Below are 21,245 nucleotides of genomic sequence, written 5' to 3' on the forward strand. Positions count from 1 at the left end.
CCGGGCCCTCCTGTCTTAACCAGAGTCCCCGTTAATTGCGTCCTGTCTGTGAGGTCAGCAGTCCGCTCCTTGGGAGGAAGAAACTACCCCCGTTAATAGTTAACAATCTCGGAAGCTCACAGGGGGCACGTCGACCTTGTCCTACAGGGTCATGCCGGTCCGGCATCGACTCGATGGCGGTGAGTTTGGTTGGTTTGGGTTTCTGGAAATGTAGCCAGGCCTGTCACTTGTAGTAGTACGCTGAGAAGTGGTTCCTAGGCCACGTCCCTGCTGCCCCCCCTCACCGAACGCAGGTGCCTTTCTTGAGGGCCAGCCCGGTCTTTGTGGGTCCCTGGGTGTCTGGCATGCAGGTCCCTCCCCAGCACCCTGGCTTGCTCTGTCCCAGGGCGTCCAGCTGGTTGACCCTGCATCTGTTACTCAGGATCCACTGGTGCGCACATCCCCTCGGACCCAGCACTCCCACCCAGGCTATCCGAAGGACATGGGGGGCCCTTTGTTTTCGGTCCCCTTTTCTTTTAGGGTACTGTTCCGGGAGCTGCTCATTGTCTTCGTAACAGTGAAAACCTGGCAGTGAGCGTTGTGGGGGCTGGGGTGGGAAGTAGGAAAGGTCAAAGTTCACACACATGTGCATACAGGGTTCTCACGTCCCTGCCCAGGGGTGCCCTGGAGGGACGGCTGTAGCCATGCGGAATGGTGCGCTGTTGTCAATTCCGTCCGCCGCCAATGGCTGTCATTGATGCATTTGATTGGTAGCGACGGAGAAGATGATTGATTGGAAGCCCGGTGGATTGCTAAAAGGACCGACAGATGTGTCATGGAAGAAGGTTAGCCAGAGGGCTCCTGAGAAGCGAGGAGGGGGAGACTTGGTCTCACGTACTTTGGACGTGTTGTCAGGAGAGACCAGTCCCTGGAGAAGGGCATCCTGCTCGGTCCAGGGGAGGGGCAGCGGAAGAGAGGAAGGCCCAGGACGAGATGGACGGACCCCGTGGTCACAACAGCAGGCTCCCACACGAGCACAGTCCCGAGGACGGCAGGGACCGGGCGGCGGGTCCTTCTGGTGTGGATCAGCAGGTGTGGGACTTGATGGTGGTGTGCTTCCGGTCCGACCGTGACCCACCAGGACAGACTGGAACTGCCCCCTGCCTTTTCTGAAGTGGTCCGTCCTTATGGGAACTTCAGCTGCTGGTGGCTTTGAATTTGTCGCCTTTCACCCAGGGGACCGATGCTTAACCCACACTGCCACCAGGGCCCCTCCCCTCAGATGTCCCTGCTTTACTCTGCACCCCTGCCAATGTACGTCAGACAGCGGCATTCCACTGGACTCCCAAGCCCGGTTTTTTTTTTTGGTGGGGGGACTGCCTGCCCTTTCTCCCGAGGGTCCCCTGGGGACCCCAGGGCCACCAGCCTTCTGGTCAGTTCTGCTGGGTGACCAGCCCTCCCCTCCCATGCTGGCTGGGCCACAGCTGTCCCACACCAAGCAGGACAGGCGGTTCTTTGTACTCTTTGAGCAAGCTTTTCCGTAAGGTGGAAAGCGGTTCAAACAGAAACGGTACAGATACAAAGACAGTGGGGAGGAGAGGTGGGGGTTCTCTGCCTACGCCAGGGGGTGCCAGGAACGTGGAGGAAGGGTGGCCCCAAAGGCTGCCTCGGGGCCTGGTGGAGGGGGCTCCTGGGCTCCAGTGGGGGTCCTGTGCTGTCCGGGGGCAGGGGGTTTGAGGGGAGGTGCTCTTGGGCCTGAGTGGGCACTTGAGTTGGGGGTCTTGGATTTTGCAGGAGGGCCAGAAGGTTTGAATGGGGGCTGGTGGGGGGGGGTTCGAGTGGACAGTTTCTGGGCTTTGTAGGGGATGGGGGGCCCCAGTAGAGGACCTACGGGCTGTGTAATGGGTAATGGCCTCAAATGGGGCCATCTACCTAGACTGGAGAGGCCCTGACCCCACTGCAGGGAACCTGCCAGAGGGAGAGGTCTGGTTAGGGCCACGGAGGCCACGGCCACCGAGTCCAGGAGGGCAGGGCCACAGCTTCCTCAGCACCAGCTCTGCCCCCCCCCATGTGAGGCTGGGCCCTGCCCTGCTCCTCAGACCAGGGAGGGCAATGGGATGCTTCTTGCCATTGACCTCTCCGAACACCTGTCCTTTCACCACCTCCCACCGTGGGACCAGGGGCCTGGCGGGTGTCCAGTGAGCTTTCCCTAAGATGCCATAGACCGTGGCCAGCCAGGCCCTTGGCATCCCTGCCCTTCACCCCCCACTGGATCTTGTGAGGATTCCAGAAGGCACTATGACAGTGCCCAGCGTGTGGCAAGTCCGAAGCTAACTCCTTGGCTCTGCCCACTGAGATACATGCTTTTGCCCTGCGTCGACAGAAGGTGTGGGGTCCCCCACATATCAGAAGGAGCCTGGTGGTGCTCAGTGCAAGGCCGGAGGTTTGAGTCCACCGGCCTCCCCTCAGGAAAATGAGGCCGTCTGCTTCCGTAAAGACCGACAGTCTCAGAAGCCCTGTGGGGCAGGGCAGGGGAGGAACTCTGGTGGCATAGTAATTACGTGCTGAGCTGCAATCGGTGAGGTCAGCAGATTGAATCCACCAGCGGCTCCTTGGGACTTTCTACTCCCCAAGAGAGTGGCAGCCCTGGAAGCCCACAGGGGCCGTGAGCTCCGCTTTTGTGGTTTTCGGTGGAATGTAGGTGCGGTTCTGGCTTGGTTGGTGCCTGGTGGGGTGGGTGTAGGTGGGCCCCGTGAGTGGCCGGGCAGGACCCACTCAACCTTGGGAGAAGTCTCACTGCGCCCTGTGTCTGAGGTGAGTGTAACAGCGACAGCAGCAAGCTGGGCAGACTTTATTGTGGTCGGTTTGAAGGCCAGCTGGTGCCGGGGAGGTGGCTAGTCCCTGGTCCTTCAGTCGTCCCTGACGTCACACCACACACCGTGGCCTGGATGATGGGTGGACAGAGGGCTGACCGCCAGGCAGTGAAAACAGGAAACATGGCGGGTTAAAAATAGCATGGGGGGAGGGGGAGGGGCAAAACCCAACGCTGAACCCACTCACAATAGATGGCCGTCGTGGGGGGCATCTCCCACATGGCCAGCTTCCCAGGCCTGGGGAGCAGCAGCTGGGGAAAACCCCTGAGTGGGTTGTGGGCGTCCAGTTCACCGCTCATGTGGAAGCCATCAGCTGTTGTCCAGTCTGTCCTGACTCCTGGCGGTACCCCCCCCCCCCAGGTCTGTATGTCATTAGAACCGTGTTCCACAGGGTCTCCACGGTCTGCCGCCTTCTGAATAATCACTGTGCCTTTCTTCCAAGGCGCCTCTGGTCCATCCAGCTCAGGGCCTCCTGGTCCAGCCTTGCTGGAGGAAGGGCAGCGGGGGGTGCCAGCTGGGACCAGAGCTGTACTAAGGGACCAGCGTGGGTGCGTGCCTGTGTGCGTTCACATGGGTGTCCATGTGTGCACCGTGTGCGCCTGTTTGTGCCCGTTTGTGGGTGCCCACGTGGGGACCTGTATGCGCCTGTGTACGTATGTGTCCCATCATGCATGGCCATGTGCATGCAGTGCCCCTTCCCCCTTGCTGGCCGGGCCAGCAGGATGTAAGGGAGGGACATGTAGCCACAGGGGGTGAGATCAGGTGGGGAGGACTGGTGAGCGGGAACCAGGCAGCAGCGCAGGAATCTCTGGTTTATCACCTGCTGCCACACGGGCACCGTGGGCGCTTGCTCGGCTCACCCCCACCCCCTCCCTATCCCCCTGCCAGCACCTCTTCCTGCCTCTCTGTGGGTGGGAGAGGCCCCGGGCGAGCTCTGGCGTGGCGAGATGGCCCGCCCATATCTTGGCTGCCAACGTGAAAGGTCGTTTATCTCTTCTTCCCACACGGCCCGGAGGAAGTGGGGGGGGGGGGGCAGAGGCCCTGACTGGCCTGGCAGCCCTCACAGGCCGGGCATGCCTGCCCTGGCCTCTCCTCACACGTGACTGCCCTGATTTCCCGGCCTGTGCCCTCTGGCCGTTGTTCACGGTCCTGAGTGGGCCATGGTGGCGTGGTGGCTCGGCGGTTGACTCCTGGCCGTCCACAGAGAGGCCTGGGTCCGACTCCGGCCAGTGCCCTCCCTGTCAGCAGAGGCCTGGTTTCCCAGGAGCCTCTGGATAGAAAGGCCGGGCAATGGACTTCTGAAACCATCCCAGGGAACTCCTGTGTTCCCATGGGATCATGGCAAACCGCCCAAGACCAGCAAGTGCTTCCTTCCCTGATGCTGGGGTGGGGCCACCTCGAGATGGGCCAGCCCACAGCAATAGCCACGGCTCTGGGTGTGCTGGGTGTGGACTGTGGGAAGGTCGCTGGGTCGCCAGGTCAAGTGGAAGCAGCTGTGCGCTTGTTTGCTCTCTTAGTCATGGAGGCCTGTTTTCGAGTTGGGCTGAGATCCACAAGGTCAGCAGTTCAAAACCACCGGTTGCTCTGCAAGAGACACACGGGGCTTTCTACTCCAGTGGGGAGTTACAGTCTCAGAAACCCCCCAGGAGCCGTTCCACCCTGTCCTATAGGGTTGTTATGAGTTGACATCGACGTAGGAGTGAGCTTGGAAATTTGGTTTGGCAGCACAGATACCACAAGGGGGTGGCTTTCATGGACAGGAGTTTATTTTCTCGTAGTTCTGGAGCCTAGACTTTCAGATTTAGGGCACTAGTCAGGGAGTGAGGGTTGTACTCTCGCTCTTGGCTCTGGGGGATGTACCCCACCACTCCTGCTGTGGCCCAGAGACCAGTGCTGGAACCCCACTATCCACGGGAAAGACTCAGTGTACTCACTCGCTCCAGTCAATTCTGCCTCACAGCCACTCTAGAGGGCAGGGTGGCACTGCCCCTCCGGGGTCCCACGACTGCAATAGCTGTGACTGAAGTAGGAAACCCCGGTTTTCTCCCTTGGAGCGGCTGGTGGTTTTAAACCGCTGACCCTGTGGATTGTACCCCAGTGCACAACTGCGAGGCCACCGGGGATCTTGGACTGGGAGTCCCAGCCCCAGCCTTCTTGATCCTTCCTTGCACTCTCATGGGGGTGGGGTACAGAATTTATGCTGGGAGATGCACATGGGAGGGACATGGGAGGTCTCACGAAGGCTCCAGGACCCCCAGCCCCCTGCCTGTTGGCCCTTCTCCCTGCTTCGAGTTTCCGGTCGGCCCCTCCTGGTACTGGATGGATGGTATGCCGAGAGTCGGGAAGGGGTGAGCTCGAAGTGTGAGGGTCCTCTGTTCACTTAGGGGCGCATGGAAGCTGATGACCTTTGGCATGACATCGCCTGGCCCTTCCTGACCCTCATCTCCGCAGAGGCCAGGGAGATACAGCCCATGCCCTCAGAAGAGTGGCCAGGCTGGGGACACGGGTGGCCACTCGTGTTAGCATCAGGAATCTTGGGATCCCTGCACGTTGTGGGCCGTGGGGCACTTGGCCGGTCATTCTGAGCCTCGTTCATTCCGTCTGCCATCTTTCCTAACTTGCACCATACCCAGACTGGTGGGCAGAGTCTGATTGAGGTGAGGGTCTCGGGCGGTGGAGCCACTGTGTGGCCCACCCTGACCTTGTCCTGCATGATGTTCTGCCGCAGGGCCTCACCTCTCTGGGCCACACGGCCAAATCGTGAGACTTGGACGTCTCGCCGTCCTTGCCTTTCTGGCTGTACCTCTTCCGAGACAGACTTCTTTGTTCTCCCCGCGGTCCGGGTGTTTCCAGCATTCTCGGTGCCGCACCATCCCTGCCATGCGTCCAGTCTTCTCCAAACTGCTCATGTGAGGCCATTGAAAAGACGCCAAGTTCCTTCAGGTGCCCCTTCATTCTCAACGTGACATCGTTGCTTTTCAACACACCTGTGCGGCCGATTGACCCACTGGGCGTATCATGTGACCTCCGGGCTGCTGCCGCCACCATGGGTGTTGACTGTGGAGCCAAGCAAGACGCAGTCCCTGATGATTTCGATCTTTCCTCTGTTGATCGTAATGCCACCTGTTGGTCCCGCGGTGAGGATGTTGGTCTTCTTCACCTTGACTTGTAATCCGGACGGAAGGCTGTGGTCTGTCATCTTCAAGTCTTCACTTCCTGCAAGCAAGGTCGTGTCCTGGTTGGTGCGTCAGCCCAGGACTTGTGAAGTAGTAGGGTGGGATATCACAGAGCCTGCTCTGTGGGGGGGGCATGGAAGAATGCCCCCTTGGCCTTGGGACCAGGTGGAGTCCCCTGGGAAGGAGTCCTTGGATGTGCTGGGCCACGCAGAATTCGGAGCAGCAGTGATTCCTTGGTGTAATCCCTGCCTTCCATTCAGGAAACCAGGAGCCTTGGTGTGTAGTGGTTACAAGATGGGCCGCTCTCTGCAAGGCCAGCAGTTCAAGCTCACCAGCCACTCTGAGGGAGAAAGATGAGGCTTTCTGTTCCCGAAAAGATTGGCAGCCTCCGAAAACCAAAGGGCCATGTTCTACCCTGCCATTATGAGTCAAAATGTATTTGAGGGCAGGTGAATTTTTTTATTCAAGATACTTGGGTTCAACTCCTGGCACTCATTCACACACACACACACACACACACACACACACACACACACACACACATCTCTCTCACTCCCTCTCCCTCTCCCTCTCCCAGAGTGGCATGAGGGTTACAGCGATTCTCAAAAGGTAGCCAGGTGAAGAATGACTAGGAGAGAAGACCTGGCGATCTGAGAGAAGGGTTTTCAAGAAGTTCGTGGAAAAATGGAACGAACAGACGATTGGGTTTTTCTACAAACTTTCTGAAGCCATAAGGAGCCCTGGTGGCGGAGTGGATTCAAGGTGGGCTGCTAATCACAAGGTTAGCAGTTTGAAACCACCAGCCGCTCCGTGGGAGAAAGACGGGACTTTCTACTCCCGTAAACACTTAAGTCTCGGAAATACCTGGGGGCAGTTCCTCCCTGTCCTCCAGGGTTATTCTGAGTAGAAATCGACTTGATGGCTGTGAGTTTGTTTTGGGGGTTGGTTCTGAAGTCGCCCTGGAATTTCTGCAAACCGGCGGCTCGGCTCGTGGAAGCCCCATGCACCCCAGCAGCACAAACTGCAGTGGGTTGGGGGTTGGGTGGGAGGAGGGGCATGGTGCTGGAGCAGGCAGCCTGTCATTGTGCCGTGGCTGAGGCTGACCACAGCCGGGACTTGGGGAGGCCATCGATTGAGAGGGTGCGTGCCCAGGCCTCGGCAGCAGGCCCAAGGGAGTGGAGGAAGGCAGTGAGCACGGACGTTGGGCCCTCACGAGCGCTGGGGTGGCAGTGGCCCCTGTGGGCTGCAGCTTGGGAAGCAGAGGGCAGCTGGGGGCAGGCAGCGGGTGGAGCCAGGAGAAGTTGACTCACACACCTCCAGCGTTTAATTCTCCCAATTTCCCAGCCACCATGAAAACCAAACTGAACCTATTGCCCCTACCCCCCCACCTGGGAGCCATGACAGGGGAGCCAGTGGCCCAGTATCTTAATGGAAGCAAATGGCCAGGCCTATGCTCTGCGGCACCACCACCGGGAACCACCAACCTCCAGTGCACTAGCCAAGAATAAAGTGTTGTGGCCCCCTCCCCCCACAAACCGAAACCAAATCAAACCCAGGGCCACGAGTCTGTCTGACTCACAGAGACCCTACAGGACACAGCAGAGCTGCCCACTAGGGTCTCTAAGGCTGTAGGCTTTACAGGAGCAGCTGGGCCGGGTAAGGGGCTACAGCCCGCTGAGCCCCCGGCGAGAGCAAGGTCAGAGTGAGTTGTGAACTGACACTTAGCTTGTGAAGTGCGTTCCAGGACAGAGTCCTGGGTGCCACCCCATGCCTGAAGGACAAGACTGTCCCCAGCATGGAGAGCCAGCCTGTGAGGTCAGGCCCCAGGGTCTCACACCTAACCCAGGAGCTGCGGAAGGCGGTGTGATGATATCACGGTGAGTCACGGATATTTCTGGAACATTTCTGGGTATTTGCGGCGAAACACCTTAGAACACTCCGCCCCCCACCCCTCCTCCATTCTCCACCGCAGCGGCCCTTCTGATGGACACAGTGAATGTCACTTTCCCGCAGACCCTTCCAGACCCTATGGATGTCGCCAGCCCCCAACCATGTCCCCGGGCCGGGCTGTGGCACCGAGCAGCCTCGCGTGTTGCTGGAAGCAGTGCACTGGGGTTTCAGATAGATAGTGTGGTGATGGGGGGAGGGCGGCGTGATGGGGTGCAGGCTTCAGTGGAGCTTCCCGACTCAGACGAGGAAGAAAGGCCTGGAGACTTACTCCACCGTTCCCACTGTGCTGGGTCCCCGAGAGGGGTGGGGTGGACAACAGCTATGAGGATGGGCTTGAAGGGGCTGACTGACCATCATGAGGATGACGCAGGAGTGGACAGCACAGGAGCAGGTGTGGACCCGGGGGCAGCTGGGAACCAGGGTAAGGGGAGTCCCCAGTGGGGGTCCGCCGGGCTGGAACTCCGAGGGGCCTGGGAGTGGAGCTGGTCAGCTCTGAAGTAGTTGGGGCTCACTGCCCAGATGGGTCGTTCCAACTGTCCCCGGGCTGAGCTGTCAGAGGGGGACACAGGCCTTTACCACACAGCTATGTCACCAACGGTGGCACAGTGGATTGGGCATTGGGCTGCTTACCACAAGGTCGGCGGTTCAAACCCACCAGCCATTCCTTGGGAGGGAGATGAGGCTGTCTGCACCCATAAAGATTGACAATAGCGGAAATCCTAGGGGACAGTTCTCTGTCAGAATGGGCTCAGCGGCAGTTTGGGCACCGAGCCCTGGTGGCATAGTGGTTGCACACCAGGCTGATAACCACAAGGTCAGCAGTTTGAAACCACCAAGCAACAAGACAGGGCTTTCAACTGCAGTAAAGCGCGACCGGCTCAGAAGCCCGCAGGGGCAGTTCTACCCTGTCCTGTAGGATGTCCGTGAGGCAGCGTCCACTCCGCAGCAGTGAGGTGGCTGACTAAGAAGCAGGGGCGGTGGTCCTCTCCATCTGGGACCCCCAGGCTGACCCTACACACAAGGGGATCCGATGGCTTTGATCCCAGCAGTCTCCTTGGCTGATTGGAGGAGCAGAGCTCCAGGATTTTGTAGGGTGTCACAGCGCCAGGCCCCCCTCAGCAGACAGACCAGCGGTGGCTGCTAATGAGTGTCGCCAGCAGGACCTGACCGCTGCCATCTGGCGCCTGGAAGGCGGGGATTCTACCACTGTAAGAGGGCAGAAGCAGGAATCATGGGGGCAGGGGAGCCGGAGGAACCCCGGGGGCTGGGGGAGCTGTCACCTATTAGATGCCTCTGTGTGCCAGGTAGCAGCTGGCGCCCCAGGGCGTGTGTGTGAGCGCACATGGGGCCCAGGAACCTGCGCCGCACGCCGGCGTCGCCTGGAACTGAACTCTGATCTGTAACTGCGCACTACTCTGGCCATCTGGCGGGGGCGGGACGGGGCGGGCACAGAGGTGCAAGTCCTGGGCAGGTGACCAGGTGAGCCAACCTGTTATTCCAGCACCTGAGGGCCTTCTGGGCGTCATGCCAGACAGCCTAGAACCGGTGTCGGATACCTCTTCCACCCCCCTTTCCGGAAGCTTCTCCCCGCCCCCGCCCCTGGGATCCCACGGCCCCTTCCTGGTGCCTCTCCCCCTGGGCAGCCTCCCCTGCCCCCAGTTTGGGCGCGTGGTGACGCAATGCCAGGCAGCCTGGGCCGGGCGTGCAGATGGTGGCGTGGTGGGAGCAGGGTGGACATCTGGCGGCTGGTGGGGCAGTGCCAGTGTCCGTGCCTCTCCTCCCCAGGGCCCGGAGCTGGCCTGTCTCAGGACCTAGCAGGCCAGCCCCGTCACACTCAGATGACAACCGGGATTATCGCCGTGGGTGGTAATCCCCACTGGGACAGTTTCAGGTTTCACGGCAGGAACTGGGCGCGTCCACCGTCTTGGCCTGCATCCGGACCCTGTCGGGCATGTTCTCCGTCACTGTGCTTTGCTGTGGCCTGTGGCAGGTCTGAGGACTGTGGAGGGGGGCGGTCGGGGAGACCACAACGCCCCTGTGGAACTCTGTTGAATCAGCCGGGAGCCCTGGCAGCCCATACTGTGCAGGGTCTGCACACCACTTTCAAGGCTGGTTTGTTACAACCAGGTAACCAGGCCTTTCGGCAGTTGCCTGTGTTAATGAACTGTTTGCACATACACCCACCACCCCCACCTGGTGTTAACAGGACAGAGCTGCACCTGTGGGGGCTCTCCCTGTCATTGTGCATGCTGGTCACTCGTCCTTATTTCCTGGTGGGCTTGAGCCTGCAGCCTGTGGGTGCCAACTGCAGTGATTCGGATCCCAACGTAGGGCGCCCCTTGTGCGTGAGAGAAGCCCTGCGCCCCGCAGGGTCGGCCATGGCTGACCTCTTGGGAGGGGATGCTGGGCCTTTCTTGTGATCTTGTGAGGCGCCTCTGGGGGAGTTGGAACCTTCTACCTTTGGGTGAGCAACTGAGCAGGCAAACTGCTTGCACCACTCAGAGATTTGCTGGAGGGTGGGGGGGCAGGGGAGGGGACAGGAGGGTGGGGAGGCCCTGCTGCTGCTGTGGGCGGTGGGAGGGTGGGTGTGATGAGCTGGTGTGGGCTGACACTGGGGTATCACAGCAGGGTCACTCTCTGCCCCTGGGCAACTCAGGACTCAACCCAGGGGACAGTGGCGGGGGGCGGGGATTGCTCCAGTGAGCGTCTCCCCAGCCCGTGGGTCCCACAGTTATGTCCCCAAGCAGAGTCCCCAGCCTCCCTGGGAGCCGCAGGGAGAAGCCAGATGGGAGGGGCCCCAGCTTTCTTGAAAGGGCAGCCACGTGGATAAGCATCGCAGGTGGGATCAGAGGGAGCACGGAGCCTCCAGTCCTGGGGGTAAATGATGCATGGGCTTCTGGAAGCCGCCTCCCCGGCTGGTGGGTGGGAGCGTCATCCCTGTCCCCATTTCACTGGTGGGAAAGTCGAGGGCTGCCCAGGCTGCCCCGGGACTCACGTAACCCCAGCTCATTGATTGTGTTTGGGGAGGATGGCTGGAGAGGAGCTGGGAGCGGAGGCGGGGAAGCTGGGAGTGGAGGGAGTGATCCAGTCTGCTGCAGACGTTCCCGAGATGTGCTCCCAGCCACAGCATCCTGTCCCTGTGCTCACGTTGGAGGAGGTCAACCTACCGTGCTGCTTCGGCTTCCTTCTGGAGGGCGAGAATGCTACCACTGGACCACCCCTCCCCCACTGGGTGGATGGATTGAGCTTTATAGGTCTTCAGACCCGTAGTGACCCCATGGACAACAGAACCAAACGCTGCTGCCCGGCCCGGCACCACGCTCGCAATCCTGTTCATAGCTGAGCCCAATGTTGTGCCCCTGTGTCTGTCCATGCCCTTGTGGGCCTGCCTCTTTTTCTCTGGCCTCTGCTTTATGACTTTCTCCAGAGCCTGGTCTCTCCTGACAACACGTCCCAGTACCTGGCACCCAGTCTCCCCATGCTCCGTTTTAAGGTACATTCCGCTGTACTTCGGCCAAGACCGAATTGTCGTCCATGGTGGTTTCAATATTCTTCACCAGTGCCACGTGTCTTCATTCTTCACTGTCCAACTTTCACGCGGCCAGCAGGCGATGGAAAATGCCCTGGCGTGGGCCAGGACAGCCTTCCTCCACAGAGGGCCGTCCTTGCCCTTCAACACCTGAGAGAGGTCTTGCACACCAGGTCCACCCAATGCAACGGGTCGTTTGATCTCTTGACTGCTGCTTCCATGAGCACAGGCTGTGGATCCTACCAAGCCAGATGGGATCCTGACAACGTCAGCCTTTCCTCTGTTTACTGTGATGCTGTGTGCTGGTCCTGTTGTGTGGATTTTGTTTTTACCTTGAGCTATATCTACACTGAAAGCTGCCGTCTTTGATAGACTAGGGCTAACCATACCCACCCACCCCATCAAAAAAAACCCCAAACACCCTATTGCCAGTGAGTTCATTCTGACTCGTAGTGACCCCAAAAGATGGAGTAGAACTACCGTTGTGGGGTTCGAAGACTAAATCTTTGTGGGAGCAGACAGCCTCTTCTTTCTCCCCCAAAGGAGAGCAGCTGGTGGGTGTGAACCCCGACCTTTCACTTAGCAAGGAGTCCTGGTGGCGTATCTCCATTGGACTGCTCACCGCAAGGTCAGGGGTTCAAAACCACTAGGCGCTTTCTACTCTCGTACCCCATAGGGGCAGTTCTTCCCTATCCTCTAGGGTCACTGTGAGTCGGCATGGACTAGATGGCGGTGAGTTTGTGTTGGGAGCTGTTCCCTGTCAGAAAGGTGAGGCTTCCTGCTCCTGTAAAGATCGACAGCCTTGGACACCCTAGAGCAGCGGTTCTCACCCTGTGGGTCACGACCCCTTTGGGGGCATCAAACAACCCTTTCACAGGGGTCACTCGATTCACAGCAGTAGCAAAATGACAGTGATGAAGTAGCAAGGAAAATAATGTTATGGTTGGGAGGGTCACCAGCACGTGAACTGTATTATTGACAGGTCACGGCGTCAGGAAGGTTGAGAACCTCTGCCTAGAGGCTAGTGCTCCACCTCGCTGAACTGCTTTGAGTTGGAATGTACTTGAGGGCAGTGGACTATGGATGGGAGGGGTGGGGGTTCCAGTCACAGCCCAGGCCCTCTTGGAGGAATGGCCATGTCCCAGACGTCGCAGCAGGCTTCCAAATATTTGTGGGAAGTGAAATTCAAAGTGATGGAATTTATACACGGCCTTCCAAAGCTCGCTTGTTTACAAGGGCCTGGTTCTGCACTATTTGTGGGACAAGCCCCATCATTGCTGGGGTTGGGGCCAGGGGCTTGTGGTCAGCATGTCCGTGGCGTCTGCTGCGTAGGGGGCTTGGCCAGGCGGGGTGCCTTCTCCATCTCTGATGTGGCTTCCTCTCTGCATGCACAGATGCTGCGTTCGGGACGCCCCCCGGTTATGGCTGTGCCGCGGACCAGGCGGAGGAGCAGCGGCGGCACCAGGACGGGCTGCCCTACATCGACGATTCACCCTCCTCCTCCCCGCACCTTGGTAGTAAGAGCAGGGCCGGCCGGGAGGCGTTGACTGTTGGAGCCTCCGAGCCCAAGGTGGTGAGTGTCTCCACTGTGGGGCAGGTGAACGAGGCCCTAAAAACACCTTCCCGTGCCCCTCTGGGGAGCCCTGGGAGTGTGGTGGGTACATGGTGGTCTGCTGTGAGGTCAGCAGTTTGAAGCCAGCAGCTGCTCTGTAGGAGAAAGACCAGGCTTTCTACTCCCATAAAGAATGCATGAGCAAATGTGGTGAAGAAAGCTGATGGTGCCCGGCTATCAAAGGATACAGCGTCTGGGGTCTTAGAGGCTTGAAGGTAAACAAGTGGCCATCTAGCTGCGAAGCAACGAAGCTCACATGAAAGAAGCATATCAGCCTGTGTGATCACGAGGTGTGGAAGGGATCAGGTATCAGCCATCAAAGAACAAAAAATCATATCATTGTGAATGAGGGGGACTACAGATTGGGGACCCAAGACCCATCTGTAGGCAACTGGACATCCCCTTATAGAAGGGTCGTGGGGAGATAAGCCAGTCAGGGTGCAGTGTAGCACCAATGAAATATACAACTTTCCTCTAGAACTTTAATGCTTCCTCCCTTCCACTATCATGATCCCAATTCTACCTTACAAATCCGGCTAGACCAGAGCATGTACACTGGTACAGGTAAGAGCTGGAAACACAGGGAATCAGACAGATAAACCCCTCAGGTCCAATAATGAGAGTAGCAATACCAGGAGGGGAAGAGGAAGGTGGGGGAGAAAGTGGGAACCGATCACAGTGATCTACATATAAGCCCCCTCCCAGGGGGACGGACAACAGAAAAGTGGGTGAAGAGAAATGTCGGACAGTGTAAGACATGAAAAAATGATAATAATTTATAAATTATCAAGGGTTCATGGGGGGAGGGAGGGGAAAAGTGAGGAGCTGATACCAAGGGTTCGAGTGGAAAGCAAATGTTTTGAGAATGATGATGGCAACAAATGTGCTTGACACATTGGATCAATGGGTGGAATGTGATAAGAGTTGTACGAGCCCCCAATAGCATGATTTAAAAAAATTAAAAAGAGTGACAGCCTGAGAAGCTCATGGGACAGCTGTGCCCATCCTGTGGTTCACCGTGAGTTGGCATCGACTCTAGGGCAGTGAGTTTGAGTGCATGGTCATGTGTCGGGCTGCTAACTTCAAGGTCCGTGGTTTGAGACCACCAGCTGACCCAAGGCGGAAAGACGAGGCTGTCTACTGCTGTGAAGGGTCGCAGTCTGGGAAACCCTCAGGGACCATTCCACCCTGTCTCATAAGAATCATAATCGACTTGAGAGCCGTGAGCTTGTTTTTTTTGGTGGAAAGGCTGCGTTCTCCCGAGAAACACAGCCCCCGATGCGTGCATGTCCACGTGTGTATGTAAACCCCGCTGCTGTCCAGTCCGAGGAGCCTCTGGTTGTGCGTTGGGCTGCTAGCCGCAAGGTCAGAAGTTTGAAACCACCAGCTGCTCCGTGGGAGAAAGAAGAGGCTCTCTACTCCCCTGAAGAGTCTCTGAAACCCACCGGGGCAGTTCTGCCCTGTCCTGGGGGTCACTGTGAGCCGCAGTGAGTTCGGGTTCCTCTAGCCATTGGGTCCATCCCGTTCACAGCGACCCTGCAGAGGGCTTGAGAGACTGTCCCTCTTGATGGCGGCCTTATGGTTCTCCCGACGAGCAGGGAGTTGAACCGCTGACCTGTCACTGAGCAGGGGCTTGTCAAAGGCCAGTTTGTACTTGTCCCCAGCTGAGAATTTCCACCCAGCACACCTCCCACCCTTCCCTGGAGGCTTGTGTGTTGCTGGGATGCTGGGCGGGTTTCCAGCAGGCAGAAAGGGAGTGGGAAGAAAGGCTTGGCGGTTGGCTGCTGAAAAACAGCCGCTGGAAAAGCCAGCTCAGTTCCCCATGTGCTCGGAGCCGCCTGTCCCTGGAGCTGAAGATGGCCGCAGGACACGCAGTGTTTTCCGACAGCTGTAGCTTTTTCCAGGCTCCAGCTGTGTGTTGGGCCCCTGCCTCTGCCCCTGTCCTGGCAGCCAGCTCTCTGACTTCCCTCAGGTGTCCCCAAAGACCTGGCAGGGCTCCGGGCCAGCTGCTCCCAGCCAGCTATTCCCCAGGATGGGCCACACCCTTCTCTGAAGGGGGGGCAGGGCGGAGGGGGGGTGTCTACCCCACCGGTGCTGTTTTCCCCAGCCTGCAGGCTGCAAGGGTGGAGTGAACCGGTATTCCCCACCACCACCGACCCACAGGCCCTAGAGCAGCGAGATTATTCCCGTGAACGGGAGCAGGGCTGGCATGGTGGCTGCCGAAGGACCCTGTGTGTGAGTGTGGTGGGCAGCATGGGCAGGGTCAGCTGCCATAGCACAGGCTGGGTAGTGGACCAGTTAGACCAGGGGCCACCGTGGCCTGTGAGACAGCAAGACCGAGGTGGGGGAGTCACAGGCACCCAAGGCAGTGTCCATTCCAGCCCACTCATCTTACGGGATGTGGGGTCCCTGAGCCTCACCTGGCACCTCTCTGCCAGGCACGCCCCACCCTGGGTCCACACCTGAGGCTGCTGCCCCCAGACTCCAGTGTCCTGGGCCTGAGTGTCCTGTCCTGGGTGTGGACTGCTGTCCCCAGTCTAGACAGATGCTGATAAACATTCTCACCCAGACACGCCCAGACAAGGATAAGCATTCTCTCTCTCCCTCTCTCTTATATTCTCTCTCTCTCATTCTCTCTTTCTCTCACACACACACTCTCTCTCTCTCTCTCTCTCTCTCTCTCTCTCTCTCTCTCTCTCTCTCTCTCTCTCTCTCTCATTCACACACACACATACTCTCTGTCACAAACACACACACCCATATACAGTCTCTTTCTCTATCTCACACACACACACACATACACACACCACCACCACCCCTGAGAAGCACCCCAGTGTCGAGCAATAGGCCAGGAGAGCTGTTTGGGTGGAGGGACAAACCAGGCCCCAAGGGACAATGGCGGGGAGTCACAGGGTGGGGATGGAGGGCAAGGAGGCCCAGGGCATGTCTTGCTTTCACCCCCATCGTCACACCTGGGCTGAGGGCAGGTTACAGCAGGCTCGAAGGCTGTCCCCACACTGACACACACTGCACATCAGCTCTGTCCATAGGCACAGCAGTAGCTATGCAGGTCTCCTGGGCATATGAGGGGCAGTGAAGCTGACCCATGCCAGGGGTCCCCACCAGCAGGCCCTGGAGCCTCAGAGTCCACAGCGAGCTAGGGGGCAAGAACCCGGGGTTTAGGGCCTGGTTCTCCCTCCCCCCGCCCACAGGTATGTGTCAGGACCCAGGCCTGGCTCTCAGCTTAGATAGGGGTCAGGTCTCCCCTAGGTGGGTGACCTGGCCTAGGCCTGGCTCCCTCAGCACCAGGAAGGCAGGGAGGCCTGAGGAGGAGTCACTGCCAAGGTCCAAGTCCCGTGTGTCAGTCCAAGGGTCAGGCAGTAACGAGCAAAGAGAAATTCCGGGTGAGGCAGGCAGTGCGAGGGCAGCCCTGCGGAGGGGTCCCCTGGCCTGGCCTCCTGTGTGGTGGGCATACCACCTGGGTCTAAGGCATCAGGGCAGGCCGCCCTCGCCTGCTGGCAGGCAGCCGGGGACCACTACTGCCCTGCCTGCTCTCTCCGAACTCTGCTTCCTGTTTCTGGGAGTGTTCAGCCCAGGGTGGCCCTCCAGCATTCGAAGTACCAGTGGCAAGCGGCCTGGTAGGTGCCAGGGCTTGAAGCCTGCCATGGGGGTCTTATAAGAGTGCTGGTGCCAAGGCAGGGCCGCCCCCAGCACCCCCGGGCTGAGCTGAGCTGTCCCTGTTTCTCCTTCAGGGTGAGCTCGACGTGGAGAAGGGCTTGGAGATGAGAAAATGGGTCCTGTCGGGAATCCTGGCCAGTGAGGAGCTGTACCTGAACCACCTGGAGGCCCTGCTTCTGGTGAGCGGCGGACCCGAGCATCCCACCTGCCTGATTGCCCCCCTCCAGGGCCATGGAGACCCTGTGGAGGCTCCCTGCTCAACAGGCTGCTCCAGGGTGGAGTGGGGGTGGGGGTGGTGTGTGTGTGTATGTGTGTGTGTGTGTGTGTGTGTGTGTTAAATAACAGGTGCTGCCAGTGGAGGCTGGGGTGTGGTTGTTATGACGCTGAACGTGTTTCAGTGGGGCTTCCAGGCTAAGACTAAGGAGAAAGTCGTGGTGAACCAAGGAGGCTCTGTGGATTAGTGGGCAGGACTTCCTTTTGTTATGTGTAGGGTCACCATGGGCCAGCAACAGACTGGAGGACAGTTCACCATAGTGACACATCATGCAGCTGAGGGATGCCCGATGTCTCACCTGGGCCCCTTTGCTTGTTCTCTCCTCACCCCCTACCTGACCACCTCACCTGTGTTCTCTTACCTGGGCCACCCTCACCTGGCTGCTTTACCTGTGTCCCCTCACCTGAACCCCTTCACCTGACGGTCTCACTTGGGCTCTCTCACTGGAGCTACCCTTACCTGGACTGCCCTCACCTGGGCTCCCTCTTCTAGTCACCTTACTGGGGGCTCCCTCACCTGGGCTCTCTCACCTGTTCACCTCACCTGGACTCCTTCCCTTGTATCCTTTCCCCTGGGCCCCTCTTCCCTGTCCTCGCCCGTGTTCCCTCACCTGGGCTCACACCTGTGCCCTCTTCCAGCCCATGAAACCCCTGAAGGCGGCGGCCACCACCTCCCAGCCGGTGCTGACGAGCCAGCAGATTGAGACCATCTTCTTCAAGGTGCCGGAGCTCTACGAGATCCACAGGGACTTCTACGATGGGCTCCTCCCACGCGTGCAGCAGTGGGGCCACCAGCAGCGAGTGGGCGACCTCTTCCAGAAGTTGGTGAGGCGGCCCTCTTCTCACCCCACCAAGCCTCACTTGGGGTTCCAGGCACCTCACCGCCCGGCATTGACCCAAGGCGGGAGGGAGACTTGAGAGGTCTTGGGACGGGGTTGGGGGTGCGCTCGGGGCCCAGAGCTCATGAGCACCTCTGTGCTCGGCTCAGGCCGCTCTCCGGGTGGCAGCCCTGGCTTGCCTTGTCTCTCTCCATGACCTCACCTAGACCTGGGGATGGACCTGCTTAACCCTCGAGTCCACTCACCCAAAGGTTAGAAGTTCAAAGCCACCTATGTGTACCTCCCAAGAAAGGCCTGGCAATAGACTTTCAAAGGACCACGGCCTCTGACTGCCCACCCCCATGGCACATGGGGGCCACCAAGAGCCAGGCCTGCAGTGGTTTCAGGTGCCCAGCTGGGGCAGAGCTTGTCCAAAGGGGAGAATCGGCTCAGGGACCTGGGGGACGGGGAGGAAGCAGCTCTTGGGCAGGGCTGTCACCGCACTGTTCTCTGGTGAGTGACAGGAGTCCCCTCCTTCATAGGCCTGTGTCAGGGAGCTGGTCAGACCCCGGGGCGTGGCTGCCTCAGAATCTGGGTGTCAGGACCAGCAGCTGCCCAGTTAGAGGCTGCCCCAGCCCTGGGAGTCCCCTAGGGTTGGGGGCTCCTGTGGGTTTCTGAGTGGTCCATCATTACAGCCTCATCTTCCTCCCGAGGAGAGGCTGGAGGGTTCAAACAGCTGACCTGCCCATTGGTAGCCCAACACATAGCCCGCTGCACCACCCGGGCTTGCTCCCATGAGCCGGGGTCAACTCCATGGCAGTGAGTGAGTGAGCAATGGAGTGAGTGAGGTGGTAGAGTGGGCTAAGCTTCGGGCCACGCACCACCAGGTCAGCAGTTCAAACCCACCAGCCTTTCCACAGGAGAAAGATGAGGCTGTCTGCCCCCATCAAGACTGACAGCCTCAATCATTCCAGGATGCTTGGTCCTGTAGAGTCACCATGAGCTGCCATTGACTCAATGGCAGTGGGGTTGGTTTCGGGGGTTTTGGGGGTCGGGGATCATTGCTTGTGACCCTGGTGAGGGCAGTCAGTGGAGCGGCAGGGCACCGTCTTGTTCTTCTGGTCTTAGGAAGGATGAGGTTGTGGCTCACGTAGCCCCGTTTCTTCTGAGCGTCTTGGGGACTTCCCTCTTTTGGGGGGTGGGCTGTCTTTGGCATATGGGAGCCCAGGTGGTGTCGTGGGGTAAACGCTGGGCTGCCAACCGCAGGAGGGCCATTTGAACGCACCAGCTGCTCTGAACACCCCCTGCCTGTCCGTTTGTCGGATTGTGGTGGCGCGGGTATGGCTGGGATGCTGGAGGCGAGGGCACCGGTATTCCAGATGGCAGCAGGGTCGCCCAGAGTGGATGGGTCTCAGTGGAGAGGGAACAGGTAGGTGTCAGAGGCCAGGCGACGACCGAGGACGAGCTGCCTTCTCAAAGTGGCGCCGACCAGCGGTGATGTGTGCGGAGTAAGGCTCGTGGGAGGAAAGCCTTCGGACCTTCGTTTGCCAGTGGGCACGGCTCGCACGAGAAGTAACAGCTGGAAGAAAAATCCAATCGTTGGAACGTGGAGTGTACAAAACACGAATCTAGGAATATCGAAAGGCGCCAGAAACGAAGTGGAACATGTAAAGACCGGTGTCCCGCGTGTTAATGAGCTGACAGGGACGGACACGGGCGCATTGTGAATCCGAAAAGCACGTGACTTACCGTGCCGTGCGGGGAAGGACACGATCAAGAGGAACAGCCTTGTTGCGTTCATCATCGGAAAGGATGTTTCAAGTCTACCTGGATGCACAGTGCTTTCTGTGATAAGACTCCATCTATTTACATTCCGGGAAATCAGATTTTTTGCCCCGACCCCTGAAGCTAGTGCTAAAGGAATGCAAGAATTCCACCAGTTCCTTCCGTCTGAATTGGATCAGCCGCGCAATCAAGATGCACCGATAATTATTGGCGACTGGGGTCTGAAAACTGGAAACGCAGAAGAAGGAAGAGGTACTTGGAAAATACGGTCTTGGGGAGAGAAGCGAAGCTGGCGATCCCGTGATAGAACTCTGCAAGACCAGTGACTTGTTCGTCGCAAATGGCTTTTCCCAACAACACAAATGGTGACTGTACACACGGACTTCTCCGGGTGGAATGCACAGAAGCCAAAATCACTTCATCTGTGGGAAGAGGCGACGGAGAAGCTCACTCTCAGCCCCTGAAACAAGGCCGGCAGCGGACTGTGTAAGTTCAGGTTGAAGCTGAAAAAAAGTTACAACAGGTTCACGAGAGCCAAAATGCAACCTTGAGTCTCTGCCACCTGAATTTCTAGAACGATGCAAGAACGGATCGGATGTGCTGAGCACTCATGACAGAAGACCTGATGAGCTGTGGGAGGACATGGAGAACTTCAATAAGAAAGCCAAAGGTCATGAAAAGGACAGGGAACATAGCAAAGATGGGCGTGGGTGTGAGAAGAGACTCTGAGCCTGGTTCTTAATCGAGGAGGGGCTGTGGCAAGTGGAAGAAGGAGGGAAGTCAAAGGGCCGGACAGAACAGTTCAAGGGCAGCTCGAGAAGACACAGCCAAATATGATCACCAAGTGGGCAAAGACCTCGAGTTAGAAAACCAGATAGAGCAGAGGATGGACACTGGTGCAGATAGGAGCTGGAGGCACAGGGAATCCAGGGTGGATGATACCTTCAGGACCAGGGGTGTGAGGGGCGATACTGGGAGGGTAGAGGGAGAGTGGGTTAGAAAGAGGGAATCGATTACAAGGATCTACATGCGACCTCCTCCCTGGGGGACGGACAACAGAAAAGGGAGTGAAGGGAGACGCCAGACAGGGCAAGATATGGCAAAATAATAATTTATAAATTATCAAGGGCTCATGAGGGAGGGGGAGCAGGGAGGGAGAAGAAAAAAGAGGACCTGATGCAAAGGGCTTAAGTGGAGAGCAAAGGCTTTGAAAATGATTAGGGCAAAGAATATACAGATGTGCTTTATACAATTGATGTATGTATATGTATGGATTGTGATAAGAGTTGTATGATCCCCTAATAAAATGTTTAAAAAAGAAAACCAACCGGGAACAGCACGCTCAGCATCTCTGAAACGGAAAGAACTCAAGAAAAAAGCCAAGCCTCGAGTTACCATCTTGGAAGATGTTCCAGGCAAAATATCGACTGATGCGGGAACAATCAAAAGATGGGAAGAATATTACAGTCATTGTACCAAAAACCAGTCGCCATTCCACCGTCTCAGGAGGTAGCATATGAGCCAGAACCCGTGGTGCTGAAGGAAGAAGTCCAGGCTGCGCTGAATGCATTT

At 58.1% G+C, this 21,245-nt stretch overlaps 1 protein-coding gene across 2 annotated transcripts in view; it reads left to right on the forward strand.

Moving 5' to 3' along the window:
* Positions 1-21,245, forward strand: part of BCR (BCR activator of RhoGEF and GTPase) — a 74,567-nt gene that overhangs the window by 26,149 nt on the left and 27,173 nt on the right. For both annotated transcript variants that reach the window (XM_075533649.1, XM_075533651.1), the window contains exons 2-4: positions 12,902-13,080; positions 16,872-16,976; positions 17,710-17,895. In XM_075533649.1, coding sequence (XP_075389764.1) covers positions 12,902-13,080; positions 16,872-16,976; positions 17,710-17,895 — 470 coding nt within the window. The remainder of the gene's footprint in view (positions 1-12,901; positions 13,081-16,871; positions 16,977-17,709; positions 17,896-21,245) is intronic.

Source organism: Tenrec ecaudatus, chromosome 16 (assembly GCF_050624435.1).
Source record: "Tenrec ecaudatus isolate mTenEca1 chromosome 16, mTenEca1.hap1, whole genome shotgun sequence".
Classification (NCBI taxonomy): Eukaryota; Metazoa; Chordata; class Mammalia; order Afrosoricida; family Tenrecidae; genus Tenrec; species Tenrec ecaudatus.